At 44.5% G+C, this 13,981-nt stretch overlaps 1 protein-coding gene and 1 long non-coding RNA gene across 4 annotated transcripts in view; both read left to right on the top strand.

Moving 5' to 3' along the window:
* The first annotated feature begins 237 nt into the window (after window positions 1-237).
* The window catches only part of LOC147033862 (uncharacterized), a 17,218-nt gene continuing 3,474 nt past the window's right edge, over window positions 238-13,981 (top strand). For 2 of the 3 annotated variants that reach the window (XR_015055696.1, XR_015055695.1), the window contains exons 1-3: window positions 238-922; window positions 8,226-8,380; window positions 9,916-10,497. Coding sequence is in view for 1 of the 3 variants with exons in the window: in XM_085872020.1 (XP_085728146.1) it covers window positions 8,262-8,380; window positions 9,916-10,231 (435 nt within the window). In the remaining 2 variants the exon portion in view is untranslated. Of the gene's footprint in view, window positions 923-8,225; window positions 8,381-9,915; window positions 12,665-13,981 lie in introns of those variants that run through there. The other variant, XM_085872020.1, reaches the window with a different exon arrangement.
* LOC147033863 (uncharacterized) lies at window positions 1,677-2,233 on the top strand. The gene is made up of 2 exons (XR_015058965.1): window positions 1,677-2,070; window positions 2,194-2,233. It is a non-coding gene; the product is annotated as an uncharacterized LOC147033863 (long non-coding RNA).

The raw sequence follows: 13,981 nt of genomic DNA, 5'->3' as shown, positions 1-13,981 counted from the left end.
CCAGGTGCGTCGCGGAGTCTGGGCCGTGAACAGATCTTACCAGGTGAGTGGGAAACGAAGAGAAAGAGGGTCGATGATGGACGGAGGGTAAAGGGTTAAAGATCCGATTGATGAGTTCAGAGAGGAAGTTACAGGAAAGGAAACAGATTGTGATATGAAATAAACAATTACAGTTTAATGACGGTTAAGTAAACAAATGTCCTTTTATTTGTTGCTCCAAACAAACCAAACTTGGTGTGAAAGGTTCGATCCGTTTGTTGGGCCTGTGATCACAACGTCAGGTTTAAACTTCAGTTCCCAAGGATCGAATTCACGAATTATTGTGAAGGAAATCGATTCCTCGGGTGTGTTCCGTTAGCAAGCAGCTTGATAACCGCTTACGGGGCGGCTTGCTTCGTTTGAGAGTCGGCTTTTTGAGAGGACGAGTTGTGTTCGAAAAGTGAAAGAAAGATAAATTAATGGGCGGTCAGAAGGAGGAACGACGGCCAAGCTAACATATGGACCTTCCACAATGTATTTTTGGGAAGGGGTTTTGCATGTTTGCAGATTTTGAAGAATTCGGACGAAAAGTGGAAATAACAATGAACTGGACGCTTCAACATCGCCATGTGTGATCGTATAATCGTAGGAATTGTCACAACCACTGATCTCAATCAAACTGGATCACTGATTTTCTGAAGTAAAAGAAACACTGCTCACCGGCCGCCATCTTGCTACTCCCCACCACACACACAAGGAGGGACACGTGATCCCGACGTGCACACCGGCCGCCATCTTGGTACTCCCCACCACACCCACAAGGAGGGTCACGTGATACCGACGTGCTTTGCAATTGGAATTAATAACAAACAATTTTTGTGTGTGGGAAGTGAAATTTCACAGGTAATCGGATGTCCAACTCCTATCTTAATTGGAACCACAGGTGAGGTGTCGGCCGTGTAGTTTGACTTTGATGGATCACTGGAGCTGAATTTGAGTTCTCATATCTAAAGTTAATCTTTGTGTCGTTCATTGGGTATTTCGTTGGTAAACGGCAATTGTTCTGTAAAGGGAGAATGGAAATTTATTTTGGTAATAAAACAGTTTTTACATCAAGTCAGGGGCTTAATTATTTAATTACATGCTTCAAAATTCACATGGACAATATTAAATAAGGTGTGTGTACATGTATGTGTGTACGTGTGTACATGTATGTGTGTACGTGTATACATGTATGTGTGTACGTGTGTATGTGTGTTTGTACGTATGTATGTGTGTACATGTATGTGTGTACATGTGTTTGTACGTGTGTATGTGTGTACATGTGTTTGTTTGTATGTACATGTATGTGTGTACGTGTGTGTGTGTGTATGTTTGTACATGTATGTGTGAACGTGTGTACATGTATGTGTGTACGTGTGTACATGTGTACGTGTGTATGTGTGTTTGTACGTGTGTACATGTGTGTACATGTGTACGTGTGTTTGTACGTGTGTATGTGTGTACATGTGTACGTGTTTGTATGTATGTACATGTATGTGTGTACGTGTGTACATGTACATGTGTATGTGTGTATGTAAGTGTGTACATATAGTGTGTACATGTGTACGTATTTTGTATGTGTGTACATGTATGTCTGTACATGTGTAAATGTATGTGTGTACATGTATGTATGTATGTATGTGTGTACATGTGTACGTGTGTTTGTATGTGTGTACATGTATGTATATGTTGAACACACAAACAGTGTTTTGATTGATCTGAACCGATCATGACCTCGGACCATTTGGAGGTAACATCTGAGCATGAAGGGAACACCTGGAGGGGAATGTCCGGCCTGTTTCAGCTCTTTTCAGTTCAAGCTTCATTTTCAGTTCGTTTCTGACCATCAGAAGAATACAAACACAAGTGGTAGTGCAGCATTGGACGTGTGGTGAATTAACGTGAATTGAGGGACATGACGCGGGATCACATGTTGTGCGTCTCGCGTATAAGGGGAGGTCTCTGCGGCACGAGTGATTGTCCCCGGGGCATTGCTATTGACATCGGCTGTCCACTTGATGCTCGTTAACTGAAGGTGCTCATTGACTGGTGAGAATGGAGATTATATCGAACTCCGTGCTTACGCGGATTGTCTGCAATGGTTAACTGCACATGTATACGTTACTGCTTATGTACTCCTAGCTGAACCTGTATTCCCCGGTGTGCCCACAGAAGCGGCTCTAATCAAATGGAATAAAGCCTAAACTCTGAAGGTTCATCTCTCGCTCTCATTTCAATTTATTCCATTTGATTTTCTCGGCTCTCTCAACCAAAGATGGACAAGATCTACAAACCAGAGAGGTTCGACGCAGACCCGAACGCGACTGACGCAGAAATGAAATGGTCACATTGGTTCTGTTCCTTCTCACACTATCTGACCATCATCGCGGAGGGAGCTGACAAATTTGCCGCTCTCGTGAATCATGTCTCGCCCAGCGTGTACAGGCTCTTCTCGGGGTGCGACACTTACGAAGCAGCGATCGAGGTGCTGCAAGCGCTCTACGTGAAGCCCAAGAACGAGGTATACATACGACATCTTCTCAACACACGCAAGCAAGCAGCCGGGGAGACAATCGATCAGTTCCTGCAATCTCTGAATCAGCTGGGAAAAGACGGCAGCTTCCGGGCGGTAAGCGCCGAGGAACACCGAAAGGAAGCGACCCGGGAGGCATTCATCCAAGGACTCAGATCAGCCCACATACGGCAACGCTTACTAGAGAAAGCGCAACCCACTCTTGACAAGGTAGTCGATCAGGCTCGAGCGATGGATACGGCTCAGCAGCAATCCGAGTCATTTGGGACACCGATGCTGCTCATGAACGCTGCTACGATGGGAACCCAAGGAACCCCACTGGCACAGACACAGCCAGACATAGGGGATGGAGAAACACCCGAGGAGCCGGATACCCAGACCTCGTCAAACTCCTCAGCAACTGCTCCGGTTGGTAAATGCTTCTTTTGTGGGTACAAAAGGCATCCTCGTCAAAAATGTCCCGCCAGAGATGCCACATGCATGAATTGCGACAAGAAAGGGCATTATGCCAGGGTATGTAAATCTACTCTAAGGAGAAATAAACCCACTTCTGCGGCTCTCTACTCGCAAAATAAATTGACTGCAGCCTCCCGGGGAATCTATCCAAGGCTATCATCAACGTACGAATTAACGGGCATATGGCTGAGGCACTGATTGATACCGGTAGCTCTGAAAGTTTCGTCAACAGCTCGCTAGTGAAGGGCAGGAAATGGGTAATCCACCCGACTGACAATACGGTATGCATGGCCGCCACCTCACTACAATCCCGCGTACGAGGGTACTGCAATGTTGAATTGGACGTAAAAGGGTACACGCATCGGGATGTAAAGGTGCTGGTGCTTCGTGATTTGTGCGCAGACGTAATTCTGGGTCATAATGTCCTCAAGCAGCACACGAGCGTCGAAATACCCTTTGGAGGAAGCAAGCCTCGTCTAATTTTAAATGCGTTGACCACCGCGGAGGTGACGTCCCCCAGCTGTTCGCTAACTTGTCGCCGGTCTGCAAACCGATAGCGATCAAATCGCGGCGATATACCACTGCTGACATGAATTTCATCACTTCGGAAACCAAGCGATTACTGGAGGAGGGAATTATAGAACCGAGCGATTCGCCATGGCGCGCACAGGTGTTAGTAACCAGCAGTCAGAACCATAAGAAACGGATGGTTGTCGATTATTCCCAAACGGTCAATCGCTTCACCCAACTCGACGCCTACCCCCTGCCGCGCATAGATGAGATGGTCGAACGCGTGGCCAATTATAAGGTATTCAGTACCATCGACTTGCGAAGCGCCTATCATCAAATTCCCATCCGAGAGGAAGACAAACCTTACACTGCATTCCAGGCAGGGCGGCGCCTCTACCAGTTCAGAAGGATACCATTCGGTGTCACGAATGGAGTAGCTTGCTTCCAACGGGTTATGGACGACATCATCTCAGATGAAAACCTCGAAGACACTTTTGTTTACGTGGATAATGTCACAGTGTGCGGTAGGGATCAGAGGGAACATGATAGGAATCTGGACAGATTCTTGAGCATTGCTAGAAAATATAATCTGACTCTCAACTACGAGAAATGCGTATTCTCGGCAAGGTCAATTGACCTTCTCGGCTACACAATAGCCGACGGCACAATTAAGCCTGATCCTGAGCGATTGCGCCCGCTCCGTGAGCTTCCACCACCTCAGGACTTGCAAACAATGCGCCGGGTGATCGGATGTTCGCTTACTATGCAAGATGGATTTCGCAATACTCCGAGAAAATACATCCCCTAGTGCATTGCAAAAACTTTCCACCAGATGCCGCTGTCGTAAGAGCTTTCCACAATCTCAAGGATGATATCAGTAAGTCCGTGGTTTTATCGATCGACAGCTCGGTGCCCTTCGTGGTGGAGACCGACGCTTCAAATCACGCCATAGCTGCTACACTTAATCAGTCTGGGCGGCCGGTCGCGTTCTTCTCGAGAACTCTCTCGAGAAGCGAGCAGAGACACTCAGCGATAGAGAAGGAAGCGTACGCCATCGTTGAAGCGCTGCGGAAATGGAGACATTATTTACTGGGAAACCACTTCACGCTCGTTACGGACCAACGATCCGTGGCATTCATGTTTGATGGGAAAAATAACGGGAAAATTAAGAATGAAAAAATTATGAGATGGCGGATAGACCTAGCTTGCTACAGATACGACATTGTTTACCGGCCCGGGAAAGAAAACCCTGCTGCAGATACCTTCTCCCGGGTCTACAGTTCGGCAACAATCAGTCAGGCTTTGCAAGACCTCCATGTGTCTCTGTGCCACCCAGGGGTAACCAGGATGGCACATTTCGTACGCAGACAAAATCTTCCCTATTCTGTTGAAGATATTAAACAAATGAATGCTTCATGCCCTGTTTGTGCTGAACTAAAACCCAGATTCTATGGCGCGGCATCTGGCAGACTGATCAAGGCTACTTCCCCCTTCGAGAGACTAAACATCGACTTCAAAGGGCCCCTGCGACCGAGACAGACAACAGATACATATTCACCGTTGTTGATGAATATTCAAGGTTCCCTTTCGCATTTCCGTGCTCGGATATGACCTCGGGCACTGTCGTGAAATGTCTCTCTGACCTCTTCGCTATGTTTGGGAGACCTTCGTACATACATTCAGACAGAGGGCCGTGTTTCATGTCGGCCGGGCTAAAACAATTCCTATTAGAGCACGGCATAGCAACTAGTCGAACGACGGGTTACAACCCACAGGGAAACGGGCAGGTGGAACGGTATAATGGAGTTATTTGGAAAGCCGTAACTCTGGCGCTGAAATCGAGAGGACTGGGCCCCGAGCGATGGGAGGTTACTCTTCCCGACGCTCTGAATTCCATACGCTCTTTGCTCTGCACGTCCACAAATGCCACTCCTCACGAACGTATGTTTACTCACCAACGACGTTATGTTGACGGTCAAACGGTGCCCAACTGGCTGACCCACCCCGGTACAGTGCTCATGAAACGCCCGGTACGACAAAGCAAGTATGAACCGCTGGTGGAGGGGGTCGAACTCATTGACACTAATCCAGAGTATGCTCATGTCAGGCTCCCGGATGGCAGGGAGACCACTGTGTCGGTTCGCCATCTGGCTCCCTCAGGTACTCCTCCCGCCGGTACACCACCTTCTGGCACTCCTCCTTCTGACATTTCCCCCAGGAACTCCGCCAGGCGACGGGGCTGCCGCGTTCCACCCGAGAGCGATCGAGGAGTCATCCCCGGCACAAGTCGAGGCTCACCAAGAGGATCGGGAGTCTCCCTCAAGTGAAACTGCCGTTTACTCCCGGAGAGGTCGACGAATAAGGCCCCCTCGACGACTTAATCTGTAAAGGGGATTATCGGCATTCTCGCTGCTCATGCTCCTATATGCCCATTATATCATATATCGATGCTCATTTCCATGCTCCTACAACTCAAAATAATCACTGCTTGGCATGTATGCTTCTGTAGATCTATTAGTCCGCGTTGCTTGAAATGTATACTCCTATAGTGCTAAAGCAATCATGGTGTGTAAGATGGGCCCCTAGTTACATTTTAAAGGTGGGGAGAATGTGGTGAATTAACGTGAATTGAGGGACATGACACGGGATCACATGTTGTGCGTCTCGCGTATAAGGGGAGGTCTCTGCGGCACGAGTGATTGTCCCCGGGGCATTGCTATTGACATCGGCTGTCCACTTGATGCTCGTTAACTGAAGGTTCTCATTGACTGGTGAGAATGGAGATTATATCGAACTCCGTGCTTACGCGGATTGTCTGCAATGATTGACTGCACATGTATATGTTACTGCTTATGTACTCCTAGCTGAACCTGTATTCCCCGGTGTGCCCACAGAAGCGGCTCTAATCAAATGGAATAAAGCCTAAACTCTGAAGGTTCATCTCTCGCTCTCATTTCAGGACGTGTTTGTGGTTCCACAACACACCGAAAAATTTAATAAAGGACCATCGACTTACTATGTATGCAAATATGAAGGAAACATTTACGCCCCGCCCCCTTTGAACGCCCCGCCCACACTTTTGTGACGCTCTCACTGACATCTCTCATCCGAACTTCGTTTCCCTTTTCTGGCAACTTCAACAAAATTCAACAAATAGCGTAATACTTGTACATGGACATTACAACACGTGATATAATACTACATCAGATAATGACGGAACGATGCAAACGACAATGCAATCAGTTTGTTTTGAAATCAGTTCAGTTCCCATGACAACAATGACTGCAGCGTCACAAAGCCCATCGACGGGATGCATTGTTCCGTTTGTTTTGTGAGAACATTCAGTTCATTCCGTCACTTTTGTTGCAGCGAAGTGCTGGATTTTCGTTGTGCTCCTGAGTTATTTTAAAGGAAACTCGTGGAATACTTGTGTTGTTTCAAAACATGTTTCCGGTGCACCAGGTGCGTCGTGGAGTCTGGGCCGTGAACGGATCTTACCAGGTGAGTGGGAAACGTAGAGAAAGAGCGTCGATGATGGACGGAGGGTAAAGGGTTAAAGATCTGATTGATGAGTTCAGAGAGGAAGTTACAGGAAAGGAAAGGACGGCGTTCAGAGAGGACGGCGCTCAGGTTCTTTCTGACGACGGTGACCAGGTTCTTTCTGACTACACAGCCAGGATTTTTCCTATTCCAGCGGCCAGGTCTTTCCTACTACGGCGGCCAGATTCTTTCTGACTATGTCGGCCAACTTCTTTCAGACCACGGCGGACACACTTCCATCACAACCACTTTGTAAGATGCTAAGCAAATGGAGAAAAGCAATCAAAGGAGGTGTGTGGTGAGCAGAAAGAAAGCTGCTTGTTGATGAAACATGCCCACTTGTGTTAGCAATATGGCCACCATGGTCAGATTTGAAACGATTCCTGGTTATTTCTTCAATTGTGCTTTCAGAGAGGACAATATTGAAACATGCAGTTCAGACTATTATTGTGACTTCCACTTTTCAACCTAATTCTTTAAAATCTACAAACATCCAAATTCGATCTCCACCACCTCCCTGTCCAAAATGCACAGTGGAAGGTCCACAGATAATCTTGGTGGTCGAGCTCCCCCTTCTGACTCCCCATTTATTTATCTTTCTTTCCCGATTCAAGATGCTCTGTAGCTGTTGCGAACACAATCAATTTGTTTGGGGAAGTTGTCACAAGAACATCGAGTAAAACTGAAAATGACGGCCAGGCCAGCAAGTGCTCGAGTTCCACGATAGTAATGTTTCCTTGGAGACCGCCGTGTTGTTCAGCCCAGCACTCCCTTCCATTGGAGTGTTTCCTTGAGCAATGGGAAACAACCAAGTCACTTACCAACGGGACACACCCATGGTGGCATCCTACTATTAATTTGCAATAAGTCACTGACTTTGACACCAATACAAATTATTATAAGGGAACCGAGCTATCAAGTGGCTTCATATATTGAAGAAACATTTTAAAACGGAGCAAATTACCGCCATTGGAGCATTTAAATTGATTCATTTGTGGCAATTAATGCGAATTGATGTTCCCATGTTGTGTGCTCAATGACAGAAGATTCCATTTGCATTTTTTCCGACTTCATCACGACCCCGTTTTGAATCCCGTGGGAGCATGGGAAACTTGCTCGTTCAAATAACATGATTTCATTAAACTTGTCAATTCCTTGTCCACAGATCTTTGGTGAACGTTCCTTTCTTGGGACGTTGGACATGGGACAACTGATGTCGCTCTGGGGACGCTTTGAGCACGCAATCGGAGTGATCTCTCTTTTCGTCCTTCTCGTAGACTTGGTTATCAACATCTATCCGTGGGGACACAAACACTTCGGGTAAACAACACATTCTGATATTTTTCTTCTTTGGTGACCTTCATTTACTTCTTGCTGTTCCTCTTCCCAAGGATTCATTTTTATTCTGGAACTTAACTCAGAACAGCAACCGATGATCCCAATGAACCTCTTTTCTGCTGCAAATATGTTATTATTTGAGATATATAAATATATATATATATATATATATATATATATATATATATATATATATTCCTATATATGTGTGTGTGTGTGTGTGTGTGTGTGTGTGTGTGTGTGTGTGTGTGTGTGTGTGTGTGTGTGTGTGTGTGTGTGTGTGTGTGTGTGTGTGTGTGTATGTTGAGGGTTTGCAAATGTGGGAAGGGTTTGAAACAGGGTCGCACTTACCTTAAGTAAGTCTTCTTGGGTTGCTTTACACAGCTTATTCAGTTGGAGGAGTGTGGGAGGGATCAATCATTCACACAATCCGAGCCACCTGGGTTTAATCGATGAGATGAGAGCTGATTGGCTATTCCCTCCATTCACAGGACAGAGATGTGGGCGGGTCTTTATGTACATATGTATATATATATATATACACAACCATTGCAACCATGCTCTGTGCAGAGCGTTGGTGCTGCCTTATCAGTCTCCTTGGCTATTGGGCACAATCCTGGACGGGTCGACACTCCGTCACAGGATACCAGTAAGCTGCAATTTATTTTGCCAACCTCGGAAGAATAACAGGCAGTCAACCCCACCTGGTATTTATTCAACAGCTGAGGGGGATTTGAACTCAGGACCCTCAGATCCCAAGCCCACCACCCAAACCATGAAGCCAACACCAGGCTTTTATTTATGTATGTATACATATATATATATATATATATATATATATATATATATATATATATATATATATATATATATATATATATATACAAAAATCATATCATATCATTCGTAATTTTTTTTTCTCCAATGCCTTCAGTAAGTGCACACCGCCTTTCAAATTTTTCATCTTTTCTTGCCTTATTGCCTGGAAGTAAATTACATTAAATCAGAAATTTTGTTTTGATTTTAACTTGGAAGTTGTTGGTCACAGTGTGTCAATAAAGGAAGAAAAAGTCTAGTTTAATGCAATTCAATTCCAGGCGATAAGGCAAGAAAAAGTGAAAAAATTGAAATCGGGTAAAGACTTTCGATAGGCACTGTAAAAAAAAAAAAAAAATCAAACATATATATATATATATATATATATATATATATATATATATATATATATATATATATATATATATATATATATATATATATATATATATATATACACGTATATGCGTGCGCATGCAGAGACACACACACACACACACACACACACACACACACACACACACACACACACACACACACACACACACACACACACACACACTGTGAATAAGTCATTTTCACAGTAGTGTATATACTTGTATTTATAATTATGACTGCCCATGCTATTCTTGCTTCATTTTACCAACACAGTGAAATGTTCTCTAAAACGAAGTTTTGCTCATTATTGTGTGTGTTGCTAGAAAAGACAACAAAGATGACGAAGATGAAGGCATTTGCGAAGATCATGACGGTGATTGTGATTGTGCAGATGACGAAGATGATTGTGATTGTGAAGATCATGATTGTGATTGTTATTGTGAAGATGATGACAATGATTGTGATTGTGAAGATGATGACAATGAGTGTGAATGTGAGGATGATGACAATGAGTGTGAATGTGAGGATGATGACAATGAGTGTGAATGTGAGGATGATGACAATTCAGAATGTGAAGATGGTTCCTGGACGGAAACATTGAGTGTTTCGTCTTGGTGGCCGTGGTGTCCTGCTTTTTGAATCATTTTTTTTTTAATTTTTTTTTTTATTTCCCAATTTTCAATTATTTATTTTTTCCCAATATTTTTCTATTACAATCATTTGTTTTAATTATTTAATTTCCCTTTTATTTATGGTTCCCAGAGGAAGCATGAAGTGTTTTTGTCCTGTGATTGTGAGGATGTTGAATGTGACTGTGACTTTTGACAATGACAATGTCGAGGCTGGAAACATCGGGAATGAGCTGAGATTTGATCCCCAGAATAAGGTGCAAGTTGTCCCAGCAGGTGAGCTTTCAAGTTAGTTTGTACATTGATTGATGTTTTCATTTTGCTAAGTTTCCTCTTTATTTTCCTCTTCCCATTTTACATAATTATGATTAATTTTGGAATAACTTTGTTTTACGTTCAGAGAATAATCATATCATGGTTGGCGTTGCTGTGTTTGCAATGCCGGTGTCACCGCATTACCAAATTCTCCAATTTTTTCAGAAAATTCTGCTTCATTTCAGTGTTTTGTTTCTGTGTCGTGATTGTGTTATTATATTTATTTGCTTTTCGACTTTTGTTGAATCCTCGATGATTCCTGAAAGTATTTTTCAATTCCAATACCCCTGTTTCTGTAAATTTTGCACAAAATTTGATCAGGAAGACAATCACAGTGTAGTTTGAGGAAAGTCACCTATCTCTGGTGAGCGGTTATAGGAGGATTGCTCAAACTACATTTTAAATGAACATGAATAGCATGAATTGTGGAATGCACGCTCTTCTCCTGATGAAGGGCGGTCGTAGTGAGGCTGTATTTCGTGATATAGAGGAGCGGAAGAGTCTTTGAGGTTTGAGGGAACTTAAAGTGTCTTCGCTGTCTGAAGGGTCTTTTTTGTACACATAGTCGAGGCTCGTGGAAGAGCTGCCACACTGCTCTTCACAGACTAACAGCTGCATTAGGATATAACAGACTAAAACAGGAAGCAAAACATGCATGGCATGGACAAGATGGACACAAGGAAGCTCCCAGGAGGGAAGACTGAAAAATTTAACAGAGGAGGGATTTGGGCGGGGTTAACAAGGGCAGAAAAGATCATGTTGTTCAAATGGTGGCGATCTGAGATAGTGGCGAACAGCTGTCTTGAAAACCTGGAAGGAAGAATGCGATTGAACAGGAGATAGAAGTTGATTCTTTAGGCAAGAAAAAAGAGGAACTAATGATTGGATGTGTGCAGTGACCTGGATTTTGGTAGTTTCACAAGAAGGGGGTTGATGGTGGACCCTGTGAGCCCTGCAGAAACCTGGGGGTGACAAAGCACAGAAAGATCAGAACGTGCAATCCTGGAAATGAGGTGGTCAAAGACAGAGAAACCATTGACCTGTCTGCGGCAGTGAAGTGACAGCCATAGGTTCGTCCTCGACTCAGATTCAGTGAGGGAAATTCCAATGATCTTGAAGGCCTTGGTTTGTACAGCATCAAGCAGGGAGAGATGTGAGACATGAACCAGCCCAGAGGATAGAGAAAAGTCCTCCACCAAGCTGCTCATGAAGCCCTTGGAAGTGGATTTGAGTTCAGGTGTGCCAAGGAAGGACTTTGTATGACGGAGTGTGGTCATTCGGAGAATGGCTTCGGAGGCCAACTTTGAAATGTGCTTTGCCCAAGAAATATCATTGCTGATAGTGAAGCCCAGGAGCTTGATTGAATGAACTTCCTGAAGAGGATTGGTAAGAAAGTAGATTGGCGGGAGGAGGTGGGACAAGAGGTGTGGTTTGTCAGACTATAATTTTGGAGATAAATGAAATAAGAGCGTGAGATTTGTCAGATTGAAAGACATTCCAAGTCTTTGGCCAGCTTGTGATTTTTTTTCCAAGGCCTGAAGAGAGGGCAGATGCTGCAGCCTGCCTTCCTGAAGGATAATTGATGTCACGGCAGAGGGTGGACTCATCAGCAAATAGATAAAGAGGATTTTCCAGAGTCAGCGAGATCATTGTTGAAGATCAGGAATAGAACTCGGCCCACTGCTTGGGCATTCCAGTCTTGACAGGGTGATGAGATGAAAAGATTCCATTGAATGCCACACAAAGGTTACGAGAGAGGAGGAAGTCATTGAATCATGTATGGAGTTGGCCTTTACAGGCAGAGAGTTTGGAGAGGACAGCAGAATGTCAGACTGCATCAAAAGCATGAGATATGTCCAGAGTGACGGCCCTGATCTCATGTATGATTATCAGGGCATCCATTCATTGTTAGGTGACTCAAATCAGAATGTCCGATGTGGAGTCCAACCCTACAACATTTTTTCCCCATTACGGATGACCTTGTATGTTTTTTATTATCATTGAGTGAACTTATGAGGGAATCTTGAGAAATTACGAATTAAACATTGTCCCATCGATATTTACTTTTATCGTTTTTCTTAACGAACGGGAATGAGCACCTTGTTAAAAATGGGAAGAACGGGGGAGGGGAGGACAGATATTTAGGGTGAGGGGGGCAGAAAGGGGGACAGAGAATTGGAAGACGAGTGAGGGGTGGTTGAGGACTTGTCGTTGATGGGGTGGGGTGGGGGTACTTTTTAGGATTTGTGGTTGGGGGAACTTTGAGAACTTGGGGGGGCGGTGTGGTTGATGACCTGATGGTGGTTGAGGACTTGTGGTTGGGAGGGAATGAACTCGACTGCGGCTTGAGTCTAGTATTTAGAGCCAGTATGGCCGCAGGAGGTCAGCTCAATGACTTTTAACGGGGTGTAAATATTGGTGGGGATTGGCAGTCGCTTAAGTGGCAAAGGCTGGGGAAATTGCGAACATGTCACAAGGAAATGTTTCAAAAGTTATGTCAGTCTGGGACAAAGGAAATACATCATCATCAAAGGGCAAAAGTGGATGGAAGTACACGTACACTCGACGAGCATGATGCACGGGCATAATTCTGGACTGCGATGTGAAACGGGAGCAATGATGGACAGTGTAAAAAGTTCAATGTCGCTTGTGAGAATCCTGTATCATCGAAAACAGTCTGAAGGAAACTTCACAGGATTAACACTCAAAGCCAGGTTGCTCTGGACAAACTGCTTATAAGACCTGGCAATGCCCGTTTGTGGGGCCAGTGATCCAAGGAGTTCCAGAGGCAATGGGCTGCAGAGTCGTGGAGGAACGTGATATGATCTGATGAGTCATCGTTCACCTTATTCTGGACGATTGGACGTGTGCGCATGTGGCGACAACCCAGGGATTTATACAGCTCTGAGTGCCTATTTCAAAAACTCAAAGCTTATGACGGTTTCATCAAGGTGTGGGGTATGCTTTTCTGGCATCACTTGGGTCGACTCATTCCATCAGAAGGCAGGGTTGATGCAGCGTGCTACATTACTGTCATTAATGATCATCTGCATCCCATAATGCAGAATTTCTTCCCTGCTGGGAGGGGTTTCTTGTTGGCCCCTGATAAAGCGGTTTCTGCCTTCATCAAACCGACATGAATTGGAGGACTTCCTTGTGGAAGAATGGTGCTACATTCCAGTTCTGCAATTCAAGATCCTTTTTGACTCCACACCATGTCCTATCTATGCCTTCCTGGATGCAAGTGGTGGCTCAACAACCGAAAAATTAACATTCTTTTGATGTTTCCAATTTTTTGTTCACTCTCTGCACATCCAATGAGAAATTGCTTCATAAAACTCAAATACATTTGTCAAGCACAACCTTCCTTTCTTCCATCGGTGTATCTTCCCTTAATGCAACTGGGATTTAGACAGCTATTTATCCTTTCTGCCCCAAGAAGACT

The sequence above is a fragment of the Eptatretus burgeri genome, chromosome 1 (genome assembly GCF_056783735.1).
Source record: "Eptatretus burgeri isolate ZD-2024b chromosome 1, Ebu_testis_v1, whole genome shotgun sequence".
In the NCBI taxonomy this organism is placed as follows: Eukaryota; Metazoa; Chordata; class Myxini; order Myxiniformes; family Myxinidae; genus Eptatretus; species Eptatretus burgeri.
Note: the sequence above shows the minus strand (reverse complement) of the source record. Positions and strands in the feature narration are given on the sequence as shown.